The sequence below is a fragment of the Gavialis gangeticus genome, unplaced genomic scaffold (assembly GCF_001723915.1).
Source record: "Gavialis gangeticus isolate Ggan-Ray unplaced genomic scaffold, GavGan_comp1, whole genome shotgun sequence".
NCBI lineage: Eukaryota > Metazoa > Chordata > Crocodylia > Gavialidae > Gavialis > Gavialis gangeticus.
The window spans coordinates 13389735-13403368 of record NW_017729008.1 but is presented as its reverse complement, the minus strand read 5'-3'; the positions used below and the strand labels follow the sequence as shown (position 1 = coordinate 13403368).

The following is a 13634-nucleotide window of genomic DNA, read 5'->3' as shown; positions in this document are numbered from 1 at the left end:
GGGGGAGTGGGCGGGGCCATTGGGTGTCCCCCACATTGGTCTCCTTCCCCCTCCTCCAGCCCCCCAACCCCTTACTCACTGGCTCCAGAGCCCTAGTACTGAAACACGTGGCCTCACTAGCTGTGTTTCAGCGCCAGGGCGAGGGGCAACTATAGAGACGCTCTGGCAGCCAGAGCGTCTCTATGGAGCACCCAGCCTCCAGTTCTGACACTTTTTTAAATGTTGATTTTTCTTTCTTTTTTTTTTTTTTTTTCTTTAGACCCCTGGATATCCAAGGGTCTAATTTTCTCCCTGCGCTGCAAGTTTACAGCACAGGGAATATTTTTTTCATTGTTCCCACATGTGCCTGTTGCCCCATCTCAAAGGGGTTTAAGGCAGGGCAAGAGGCATGTGTGCACTCGTGTGGACGCGGCCATAAAGTCATGTAGTCCAGCACCCTGCTCAAGGCAGGTTCATCCCTGACTACACCAGCCCAAGCAAGTGTCCGTCCTACCATGTTCTTGAGACTTTCCAGGGATGGAGGTTCCACAGTTTGTCTGGGTAGCCTGTTCCACTGAGGCTTGACCACCCTCATAGTCAGAAAGTTCCTCCTAATTTCCAACCTCTGCTGCTGCTTGAGTGCATTGCCTCTTGTCTTTGTCCCCTACAGCTACTTCTGTCCTTTCTATAATTACCCTTCAGGTATTTTAAAACTGTTATCAAATCCCCACTCTGTCTTCTCTCTTCCAGACTAAATAACTCTTGTTCTTTCTGCTTTTCTTCATAAGTCTTGTTTGCCAGGCAGTAGGGAAGCTGAACAAGCCCTTATTCCATAGACCGTCCCTTGAGCATATGTGTGAAGAAATTCTATTTTTTGTTAGTCAAGTGATGGGTTTTAGATATCTACATGGCATTTGAATCACTTTACACAGAGGTAGCTATTCAGTTTCTTGCCAATCTGGCCATGTAATTGGGCAGGCATACTAGTATGTACACAGAAGGCCCTGCACTGGATGTGTATGTACCAGGCTACATGCATCACCCCGGTGGATACATAACAGCATCTAAGGCCTGAAAAACATGGTCTGTCACAAACCCACAACTAGCATATATTAGACACAGAAGAAGGGCAGCCCTCCCATGTTTTAGTCCCAATACCTGGGGGAGAGGAAGGAAGGGTGAGGGGCCTAGGGTACTTACCATGAGGTCAGAGAAACAGGTGTTAGTCCTTCCTCACTGCAACACTCTGACTTCCCAGCATAGTGCTGTAACCACCCAGCCACTCAGATATTTTCTAGGACCCTCTGTAGCACTCTTTTTGAAGCTGGCCCCCTGGGCAGCCAGGAGAGAGGGAAACATGGGGCCAGGAGGAAGAGAGCAAGGCAGAGTATATGTGGCTTAGTATGGTGACTGGTGGTTGGAAAAGTGGGGGCTCTAACTTCTAGCTTAGGGCTGTACTTCCCATTGAGGCAGAAACTTTCCCATCTACTATTCATTCATTTCACCCAATGACTATATTAAACCCAAGGGGTAGAGGCCCAGCTCCAAAAGGAAGGCCAGAGAAGGTTTGGGGTAATGCCTGACTTGGGGTGTGATGATTAGAGCACTTGTTAAAGGCAGGAAGATGCAGGTTCAAATGCCCTCTGGGCAAGAGTGGCTTAGAGCCTGGGTTTGCACTTTTCCCGGTGAGCCACTTAGCCACTGAGCTACTGAGGTTAAAACATAGGGGACCCTCCTTCTCCACCATTTTGTTGCCAGGGGCACATGTCCACATACATGTGTATGCAGTTGTCTATGCACACAGAGTTATGCAGCCAGGAATGGAATAGCTGTCTGCATGTAGGTGCCAAAAATACCATATAGATGACAAAAAAACTGCCACTTTGACTAGGGGTGCTCAATCTCTGGCCCACGGCACCTTGTCATCTGGCCTGTGGAGCTCCCCCCAGGACCAGAAATTTGGGGCAGAGGGGAGAGCACCAGTCCCCTGCTGCCAAATCTCTGGGTCCACAGGGATCCCCAGGCCCTGCATACTGGATCCAGTATCCAATCCCAATATTCAGGGCTGGGAATGGGTAGTGCTAGGGCCCAATCCTGGTGTGGGGAAACAGAATGTAGCAGTATTGGGTCCCCAGGACTCAATCCGGCCCACAGGTGGGTCCCCACACCACTCATCTGGCCAGAGGGTCAAAAGGTTGAGTACCACTGACTTACACAATCAAAAAGAAATAGAATTCCAGACCCAGTGTTTCCAGTGGTGACTTAGCCAGTGGCCAGGTACAGACGTTCCACTTTTTTACCGGTGTAAGTGATCAAAAACTAGTGTATATCCATAACAGAACAGAAGTTTGTCTCACATAGATTGGTTTAAAAATGATGTAACCCAGTCTAAGATTTACCCCCCACCCCCTTCCCCAAAGGGTGAATGTGTTCTGTTCACTACCAATCTAAACTATGCTGCTTACAGAAAACTGTAACTTAGATCTATTCTGCCTTGGGTTTTTTTTAAATGTCTGTACCTAGCCAGTGTGTTAAACGTGCATCTGGTAGCTGTTGCTTGAGCACCATGGATGGATATTTTTTGTGTCTGGGCAAGGAATATGAAGCTCCAACATCTGTCCTCTTCTCAAATGTTCTGAATAGAGGTGGGATCTACCCCTTGTTATTTAATATTAATTATATAGAAGTTAGAAATCCTAAGAGATCATCACAGAAAGTTCTCATGGATCTGCTTTTTTAGGTAAGTTCCCCGTGAAATCCATCCACTGATTCAGTGAAAGCTTGATACTGCATTAAAGAAACTTGTGTTCCTAGTCAAATTCCTTAGGCTTGTATACATAAGCAAATGGAATAGGTAGCCCCTGACCTTCTTTAAGGTTTTCATGGCAGCTTCTTTGCCTGGACTATTTTCTCTCACTTGGTAAGTGCAATTTAAAGTATCTTATATTGCCTTTGACTTTTTTTCAGACCCTCATAGAAATATTTGAAAGAATTGGTACCACCAACATTGCTGATCTTGTTGCTGGTCTCCTGACCATTGTTGTCTGCATGGCAGTTAAAGAAATAAATGATCGATTCAAACACAAGATTCCGATTCCCATTCCTATAGAAGTCATTGTGGTAAGCAAATAACAACATAGTAGATGAAGCTCATTGCAAGACATGAGTAGTCTTTCAGTACTAAAACTTGTTTTATTTGATTACAGACGATAGTAGCCACTGGTATTTCTTATGGTGCTGACCTGGAAAAAAAATACAATGCAGGCATTGTGAAAAACATACCTAGAGGGTGAGTGCCTTTGTTCTGAGTGCAGCTAATATTTTAAATGACTATTAATGTCTATAGTAAGAGAAAAAAAAAAGCAAAGACGACTGCAGTCTGCTCAGGAGTTTTACTTCTCATTTTGTAAGTATTTCCATACATTTACCAGGGTTACTTTTTCTGCATCTGTAAAAGAGGAATAATAATAATATTTATCTGACTCATTGGGGGCTAGCTGCAGAATCAGCTACTGTTGCCAAAGTGAATTTTTGCAACGGAAAACACTAAAATATTATTATTAATTGGATTTTGTAGTATTTTCTATTACAAAAAATCACTTTGGCAACAACAGCTGATTCTGCAGATAACCCCCAATGAGTCAGATAAATATTATTATTAATTGTATTTGATCTGACTCATTGGAAGTTATCTGCAAAATTATAAGTTACTGTTGGTAAAGTGAGTTTTTTTGTAATGGAAAATACTACAAAATTCAATTGTTTTAAATAAAAATACTCAAATACATGTACAATCCTGAAAACCCATTCTCATGTGAATAGTCTTATCATAGTCTGTATCTATACATCAGGTTTTAATTCTAAAATACAATTTGTATCTTTGCAAGAATAAAGTTTTCAAGGAATTAACTGAGTGATTGTCCTGAAAGATTCTAATCACTTAATAGCAAGAACCTGTACATCCTAGATGATGCACAAGCTCCAACTAATTAATTCTTGTGGGAACATGAGGCTGGATATAAATGTTGTTGAGACCTTCTGATGAAAAGTGCTAAGTATAGAACCTGATGTATTATTGTTGTAACAGTATAATTAATCACATAATGTCCTTCATTCAACCTTCAAAATATATTTCTTCCCTTTGCTTTTGCAAAGTCAAATTTTTATCTTGCTCAGACCAATGGGAATTTTGTTTCTAAGTAATATGGTCAAGATTAGGGCCATATGAAGCAAGATAATCATATTTTATGTAAGTAGGTCTTTCTACTTTTGTATTAACTTGGGATATTACCATTCACTATGTACATATCTGCTTTTGAAAGTTCTTAGCATTTCTAGTGAATGCAGTTTTTGATCAAAGCTGATGATATAAATATATTTTCATGAATGTTAGGTTTTTGCCTCCTGTACCTCCAGTTGTCAGCATGTTTTCACAAATGGCAGCAGCTGCATTTTCCATTGCTGTGGTCGCTTATGCTATTGCTGTGTCTGTGGGGAAGGTATATGCAACCAAGTATGATTATGCTATTGATGGAAACCAGGTATGTGAAACCAAAGTAGTTTAAGATCTAAGGAAATTAAAGTTAAGTTGATGTTTGCTTACACGGCCACACGGAAAAAATATAGATTATTTAAATGGTTCACATCTGAGTGAACTCTAATGTGTAATATTAAACTATTGCAAGCAGCAGATAACATGTGGGCTTCGGTTACAGCATATTACAAATTTAGTACATGGAGATAAGAGAGGTGTGAACTACACACAGTATTGGTCCCAAGCCCCAGTCCTTTGTGTTGCTCCAGTAAACTAAAGGCACTTAAAGCTTCCCTGAAAGGTTAACTACTGGTAATCTTTATTCAGGGGAAGTATCTGGTGGTGTGTAGAGATGGTATGACTGACTCTATGTAAGTATTGATCCACAGTTACACCTGCTTTTCATTTCTCTGTGCATGAACATGCTTTGAGATGCATGATTTTGAAGTGTAGGGGATTGTGCTGAACAGGTAGAGGGGTTTTGGAAGACTGCTTCAGTCAATTTAAGTTAAACTTGATCAAAGTTTCCCAGTCCCTGGAGGCCAGGGACCTCACATACGCTAGTGTTCCTGGCTTCAGGGCAGCTGTGCTGGGGATCCAGGCAAGGTTCCTTCAGAACCCTGCCTTGGATTCAGTGTAAGTTGATCAACACTGATATGTTTTGAACAAGCATTTTGGATTCAATGAACCAGCAAATCTTGATAAAGCTTTGTTTTATTGGCAGATGTCCAACCAGCTCTATTGGTGATAAAATGTTGTGCATCAAGTAAGGGCTAGTCTAAACACAGTTTTTTAATAGGTTTAATGATAATTTAGAAACCAACATAGTTAAGGTATAGCTCTCATCTATGGATACAGTTATACTAGTATAAGAATTCTTATAGTAATATAACATATTAAGATGAAATTTTTGGAAATCAGCCATTTACCTTTATTGGTAAACAGAAAATTACCTTTTATAGGTAAATTTCTCATGAGGGAGATGTACCAATTTATCTTTACTGGTGTTTGAACTAAATCAGTGCAAAAAACAGTGTAAACAGGTTCCAAAATACTTGCCAGAACTGGTGTTACTAATACAGTGTTTTGTGAGCGACTACTGTACATTTCACTTTCCAGACTCCTACAGGAAAATATTGTCATTTTGGACTGCAAATTTATCTTAAGAAATTTACATTTACATCCTCATTTAATCTTCCTCTAGGAGTTTATTGCCTTTGGGATCAGCAATGTGTTTTCAGGAGCTTTTTCCTGTTTTGTTGCTACAACTGCACTTTCACGTACTGCTGTCCAGGAAAGCACTGGTGGAAAAACTCAGGTAATGAGCTTTTCTAGCTACTACTTTTCAAGATAGTCCTATTTAATGTTGCATAGGGCACAATCTAACCACAGTATGCTCCTGTAATATCATAGAATTATAGAATCATCATAGAATCATAGAAGTAGGGTCAGAAGGGACCTTGTAGATCTTCAAGTCCGACCCCCCGCCTGGGCGGGAGAAAAGACTGGACTCAAATGAGTCCAGCCAGGTAGTCATCAAGCCTCTTCTTAAAGATCCCCAGGGTAGGAGCCAGCACCACATCCCTAGGAAGTTGGTTCCAGCTCCTAGCCGCCCTAACTGTGAAGTAGTTCTTGTGGATGTCTAATCTAAACCTACTCTCCAATAATTTGTGTCCATTGTTCCTTGTCATGCCAGGGGGCGGTAGGGGAAACAGTGTCTCCCCTAAACCCTTCTGGTCCCTCCTAGTGAGTTTATAGACAGTCACCAGGTCCCCCCTCAGCCTTTTCTTGTGGAGGCTGAACAGGTTTAGGTCCCGCAGTCTTTCAGTGTAGGGTCTGCCCTGTAGTCCCCGGATCATGCGGGTGGCCCTCCTCTGGACCCTTTCAATGTTGTCCACATCCCTCCTGAAATGGGGCGCACAGAAGTGGATGCAGTACTCCAGCTGTGGCCTGACCAGCGTCACATAGAGAGGGAGGATCACCTCCCCGGCTCTACTCGAGATGCACCTGTGGATGCACGACAAGGTCTGGTTAGCCCTGCCAACCGTGACCTCGCATTGTCGGCCCAGTATATATGGGGCCGACAATGCATAACAGCATAACAGTATGCTGGTGTTAATTATCTTACTTGTAGTTGTACTGGTGCTGACATTTGAACCCAGACCTCTTTGCAGTAAAATCACGAGAAGCTACTAACAGGAAAAAAAAGATCAGCATCTCAGCAAGTGTAATTGGTTTATGAACAGTGTGCATCAGCCGCTAGAGGAAGACTAGGACTTCCTAGTGTCCTTACACTGCCATGTGGAACACGGAGTAGTTGTAGATTTTCTCTTCTTTATAGACAGATCAGCCTTCCTGAGAATATTAATATATGTGTAGTGATTTACGTGGGCTGCTGTGGCTTATTTGACCTCTCTAGTTTAATTGTTTCAGCATTTGTTCATGTACATTTGAAGAAAATAATATGTTAGCAGTTTGCTTGTTTATAAAAATGTGACATAAAGCTATCTATATATTATTCTTAACGAACCTGGAAACATAGTAGAAAATTTAAAAACACTTACTACAGATAAATACTATCTTCTTTGCAGGTTGCTGGCCTAATCTCAGCTGGGATTGTTATGATTGCCATTGTTGCTCTGGGGAAATTGCTAGAGCCCTTGCAAAAGGTACTATATTTCACCTATGAAGTACACTTGCTGACATACCATTTAAATCCAAAAAAAGGATATATATTTTTTTTTGTTGCAATTTCTCAGTTGGTCTAATAAATGCAATAATCTAGAACTCTTGGTTCAGAGATGATACCTTTTAAGTCCAGACACTCAACTGTAGTGAACTGGACTGGTGTCTCCAGCTGAGGCTCTGTTCCATAGTATACAATGAGGATATACCTCATAATGAGAAGATGTATTTAAGCACCCTAAAGTGCATTTCTTTCTTATGAATAATGCTGTTTTTACTATATATCTCCACAGTCTGTGTTGGCAGCTGTTGTCATTGCCAACTTGAAAGGGATGTTCATGCAGGTATGTGATGTTCCCAGATTGTGGAGACAGAATAAGGTGGATGCTGTAAGTAATCTACTTTTTTTCCCTAAATAATTAAGTATTGGTTCTCTTTATGGTTTTTATCACTCCCCAGGTTTCTCCTAGCTTCCACATCCTTTTTATTCACATAAACAGAATTAAACCATATCCTCTGGTTCATAATGGCTATTTTTGTGCTCGTCTCCAATACATATGTTGCCCCTAAAGCAGTGAAAATTTCAGATGCAGTCAGTGAAAATGTCCTGATGTGTTGGGACCACTGTAGCAGATCTTTACCACCGTAATTATCAGCATCCTGTCATAAAGTTCCAGGTTATGGCATCCCCTTACACTGGTAATCCCTGGCTATTGGCAACCAGCACAGTGTACAGCAGTTTGTGAAGCTGGAGCCTGTAAATATGTCTTAATCTCCTTTATCATTCTGCTTTTCAAATTTGCTTTGCCATCTTAGATGATCTAGGGAATATGGCCCTTTATGTTCTGATTATGAATCAGTTCGTAAATGATTCTCAAACGTTTCCAGATACATTGCAATAGCAACATTATTCTTCACCATTCCAGAACCAATAGCTCCCCACAGTCTTCACTTCACTTTTTTTTTTTAGAGCAGGAATAATATGAACAAGAATGTGTGCATAAGGGTTCCAGGCACAAACACACCTAGTCATGGGCAGATCTAGGATTTTGAAAAGTGGGGTGCAGTTAGTGTGGCGCATCATCACCAGGGATCCTGGTTTTCTCTGTTTAATTTTTATTAAAAATAAATATATCATTAATATATATTAAAGATAATTTTTTTTTTTTAAATAAATTCTAAATACCTATAAATTTTGGTGTTTGATTTTGGATTTTTTGTCATGGAAAATCAAAGCTCCCTGCTTGCTTCACTCACCAAAACATGGGTCAAGCTGCAGCTGTCCCCCTACGCTGCCCTGATATGCTGGGGTCTGCCCAGCGTTCCCTCTAAGCTGCACATGTGCGCAGCCACACACAAGTAAAAGTCTTTCCGTGCACAAACTTTTTAAGGCTGCACACCCTCCAGGATAGGACCTGGACTGCGGCATGGGCCACTTACTGAAGCTCCTTCCCGAGTTGAGCTGGGGCTGGGGCCTGGGGTGGGCTCCACCAGCTCCAAGGAACTGCTACACTCCCAGCCCCGATGCCATGTGCCTCCTTCCTCCTTGAGGCGATGCGGAAGAGCAGAGCAGTTCCTCAGATCCCCATCCCTGCCTCACCTCAGAGGAGCCACTGCCTGCTCCGCCAGCTCCAGGGAACTGCTCCACTGTGCCTCCTCGCTCCCCAAGCTGATGTGGGGGAGTGGAGCAGTTTCCCAGAGCTGGCAGAGCCCATCCCAGGCCCTGTCCCCGTGCCCATCCCTGTCCCTGCCTCACCTCTGGGAGGAGCCACTGCCTGCCCCAGGTGAGGAGTGAGGAACTTACCTTCAGTTAGTGTCCCATGCCAGCCCTGGTGTCTCCCCTTCAGTTCTATCGATTTGATGGCTGGCCACAGTACTCCACTGCACTGCTCTGGGCAGCAGTCAGCATGGAGAAGGTTGGTGGCCGAACCCTGCCCGCTCCCAGCTGGACAGTTACTTTGAGACACTTACTGGCAGACTGTGCCCTACCAAAAGGGGGAGGCAGGACCAAAGTGACACGCTTATGGACCAAAGCAATGTGCTCATGGACCACTACTCCTTAGAGGGAACATTGAGCCTGCCTATGCCATTGCCCCTCCTTCCCCACCTACAGCCCCAAGCCCTGCTGGAGGGGGGCCCTCCATCTGCCAGGAATATGGGGCCAGGGACCCAGGTCCACAGCCCCCTGCCCCCTGCAGCTGTGCTCAAGCTCCAGCTGCTGACCACAGGAGGCAGCAGCTGCTGCGGCAGAGCAGAACGTGCAGTCCAGCTCCCCCTCCTCCATGGGGGGCACGGCTGGAGCGGAGCCTGTGGAGGGGGTGGGTGCAGGCTGACCACTGCAGGTGTGGGCTCCCCACCCCACTGCCCTCCCCTTGGGGCTTCCAGAGCCCAGCAGGTGGGACCAGGCAGGGAAGCTCAGTGCCACCACTGGGAGCTCTGCGCTGCCATGGCGAGGCACCCCCTACCTGTCTGGCAGCAGCAGGTGGCACAACCCTGCACCACCACCCCTACTGCTGCTAGGCAGGCAGTGGGTACCTTGCCATGGCAGCATGAGGCTCCTAGTGGCAACACTGAGCTTCCCCACCCTACTCTGCTGTGCTGTGCCAGGTCCTACCCACTGGGCCACAGAGGCCCCGGTGGAAGGACAGCAGGACGGGGAGTACCAAGCCCACAGTGGGAAGCCTGCTCCCTCACCGTGAACAAGTCTGGGGGTAAGTGCCTCCCATGTGCCCCTGGGAGCGCATGTAGTGGCAAGGAGCCAGCCCCCCTGCCACTGCCACGCCCTGGACAAGCCACTTGTGGCTCCATCCCGCTCCCCACCAGGGCCCTGCAGTTCTGGCCCTGGCCTGCAAGCCCCACGCACCGCCCCAACTGGGCAGCAGCCCCAGCCCCAGCCCTGCCCAACTCCCTCTCTCCCTCCTTATGGGGATTAAATCCCTGTCCCACCACCACCAGACTTACCCACTATTTCCTGCATTTTTTTCCTTTAAAGAACAAAATCCAAGTTTTTCTCCTCCAAAATGAGAAAATCTGGGTTTTGCCATATTTTTCCTTGGTGAACAGAAAACCTGGATCCCTGATCATCACATATAACACAATATACATTTTTCTCCAGTTAAAAAGAAACTAGAACTTTGACTAATATGCTAAGGACTTACAGCCATATCATTCAGTTTAAAATAAAAGCAAAAACAAGTATATCTTTATTGCAACTTGCATGTCCTATATTACATATAGAAACACAGCAAACTAAGCAAAAAAAATCAAAACTTGTTGTTTCATTAGTCCTGTAGCCATTAGAATTTTTCAGATTCTTAGAACAAAAGCATCTTGAGCATCTTTACAGTGCATTCAGTGCTTCACTGAAAGTTGTTTCCACATCTGAGTTAATGTTTTGGAGTTAAACAGTCTGCAAGGCTGAAAAATGGGAGGTTCATTATCAGGAGCCACTTACAGATGCAGAATTGCCCAAGAAAGGATAACTCAATTAGTGAAAAAGGAGAGAGGATTATAGACGCCTGTGGAATGAAGAGTTTAGAAAGAATCAGGTAGGTTATAGTGAGCCATGAAGTCAGTTTACTCTATTACTGCTGCCTAAGTATAAATTCTGCTGGCACTGCCAGGCAGTTGCTTTTAAAATTGGGGTGGACCAGGAATCAAAGTGAGGTGCAAATGCACCACTGCATCCCCAATGGATCCACCCCTACACCTAGGGTGCCTGTAGACATGCTGAGAGCAAACTTCATTAACTGAGTCTGCTGGAGCCTGGTAGTCACTGTGCTCCAGCAGCCTCCCGCTTCTCGTGTATCAGTGTCCCCATGCTTCAGAATGGTGGTAGGGGTGCTTGAACTAAAGGTCATTGAACAAGTTTTAGTTCAAGTGCCCCCACCACCATTTTGAAGTGCAGGGATGATGATACATGAGATGCTACAGCACTTTAAAGCAGCTCTTGCAGCTGCTCTAATTAAAGTGCCCACCCACACTCCCAGAGCATGTCAAAGTGCCCCTAGTCTATATTTTTGAGCCCTCTAATTTCAACCAAGTTCTTCCCTCATGCCTTATGGGAGTTTTTATGAAGATCCCTTTTGTGAGATTTGGGGGAGAAAGGACTGTATAGAAAGTGTTTTTTTTCAGTATTCCCTGTCACGCCCAGATTTTCTGGAGCTCGTTTATGAGCAGTACCTTGCATGGGCCAGATTCTGAGATTCTTAATCAATTTTCAGACAGCCTTTACGTGGGAGCTGAGATGCCCAAACCCTTGCCATTTGGGTCCAATGGGAACTTTGCCTCGGCAATGATAGGCTAAGCATGTCAAGACTTATCCCACGTGGTTTGTTTTGCTCAAGGAAGCAGGAAGGACTTCAGAATATGTCCCTCATTTTATATGATATACCAGTCTGTGGGACAGATCCTGCTCTCAGAAATCATTTGGGACAACCCCTCCTTACCACCAGTGGGTCTGAGAATAAACTGTTCTCCTACAATGTGTGTACATGAGAAAATAAAAAGTTTACAATTTCTGTATGCAAAATTATCAAAAATAGGTGTTGTTGGAAAAGATTAAAAGCAATGACTAGTGGTGTTCTCATTCATTCCATGACAGGTGACTGGGTCTCTGTTATATTTCATCATGTTAGAAACGCATGGTAATTCATTGCCTGAAATTCAAATAGGAATAATAAAACAGAAATTGGCAAAACTATCTGGGAAATAAAGGAAGAGTTTAACACACAAATCAGCACGTGGGGTATTTTGACCACCTTTGATCTTAAATTGTAGATTACCATATTTGGTTCGGTGAGATCCTACTGTGACTAAGAGCAATTTTCTTTAAATAAGAAACTTCATATTTGTTATTTCCTTTCTAGATGATCTGGGTTTTCACATGTGTGGCATCCATCATTCTGGGGCTCGATTTGGGATTGCTTGCTGGCCTTGTGTTTGGATTACTGACAGTTGTGGTGAGAGTTCAGTTGTAAGTAACACAGAAATGAGACCTTTCAGTGTTATACCATTAAAATAATTTAGTGAAAAGCAAAGAAAATTATGACTGTTTTATGGAAGTAAAAAAAATCTACCGATTTAATACACAGTGCTGTTTCTGTGATCTTGTCATAATCACAAAAGTAATACAATGTGACTATTTACTGTAATTTTTTTGCATGCTCAGTCATCTCTCTTTTATGAACCCACAGGACTGTGGAACTTAGAAAAGGGACAGAAACATTTAAAAATGTGAAAAATTCTAAGAGCATTTCTACTGCATTAATTTACTTTAGTGCAGTGGGAGTCAGACTTCTTGGCAAATGTACCACAAATTAGCCCTGCATTCTCCCAGAGTGCCACTCCAATCCCTTTCCCCTGCCCAATCTGCTGCTCTGCTTTCTGTTTCCTGCTCTGTCTGTCACTGTGCTGGTTATCCCCTCCCTGAACTGTCATGTGCCATGCAAAGAGGCTGCCCGTGCCACTCGTGGCACACATGCTGCAGGTTGACTACACCTGTTATATTGATTTTTCAGCACTAAACAATTTATGGTGGGGGCACATAGGATAGAAAACATGTTGGAGAGTAACACTCTCAGCAGCTGCTTATTCTACATGTCATTGGACAGAATTTGTAGAATGAGTAGCACGTGTGTGTGTGACCATAATTTTTATTCTGCTTTGTTACCCTAAGACACTATATAAAATACTATGTAGCTAAAAGACTCATATTCACAAGTTAACTTTTGACTGGCTCTGGTATTTCCCTGATCACACAGAATGCAGGGCAGCAAACCAACGTAAAAGAACAGTAGAGGGTGAATGGAAGTGAAAGATGGCTTCATAGGACTTTGCTTTGCTACTCAGCTACCTCATATGCCTCTACTGATTTACTTGCTGAATATACACTTTTCCTTCCCCGGAGTCCAGAAAGCACAGTGTCATCAGTGCCTATCAGAGCTGTGCTGTCAAGAGACCCTTAGAACAGCAATTTTTTTGACAAATAATAAGTTAGCAAAAAAAGGAATTTTGGTCAGATTGAATTTGGTAAATAGTCTCAGTTCAAAAAGGGGGAGGACATTTAAAATGTAGAAAAAATGTGTTCCAAGATGTTTTAAATTAAATGTTTAATTTCAGAAAGTAAAACATTTAGTTTCAACATTTTGAAAATGAAACTTACATTTTTAATTTTAAAATATTACATAAATTAGAGGAAAAAAGATTAAAGAAAATAGTTAAATGATGAAAAATAAAACAATGCATTTTGTTTCAGATTGAATTAAGAGTTTTGGCTTGGTTCAAAGCAGTGTTCTTTTACTTTTTTGTTCTACCAAAAACCTGGGAAATACATTTCTGTTTGACCCCAAAAGATATTTTTTCCATTGTTTTTCCTGTTCAGTCACCAAACCAAAACAAAAACAATTAACCTTCCTTTAAAAATAGTGTCACTAGG

General features: G+C 43.1%; 1 protein-coding gene across 1 annotated transcript in view; it reads left to right on the top strand.

Annotated features, from left to right (window-relative positions):
• Positions 1 to 13634, top strand: part of SLC26A4 (solute carrier family 26 member 4) — a 53379-nt gene that overhangs the window by 13953 nt on the left and 25792 nt on the right. The window contains exons 6-12 of the mRNA XM_019509327.1: positions 2947 to 3099; positions 3186 to 3268; positions 4373 to 4520; positions 5718 to 5831; positions 7105 to 7182; positions 7492 to 7587; positions 12067 to 12173. Of these exons, the coding sequence (XP_019364872.1) occupies positions 2947 to 3099; positions 3186 to 3268; positions 4373 to 4520; positions 5718 to 5831; positions 7105 to 7182; positions 7492 to 7587; positions 12067 to 12173 (779 nt within the window). The remainder of the gene's footprint in view (positions 1 to 2946; positions 3100 to 3185; positions 3269 to 4372; positions 4521 to 5717; positions 5832 to 7104; positions 7183 to 7491; positions 7588 to 12066; positions 12174 to 13634) is intronic.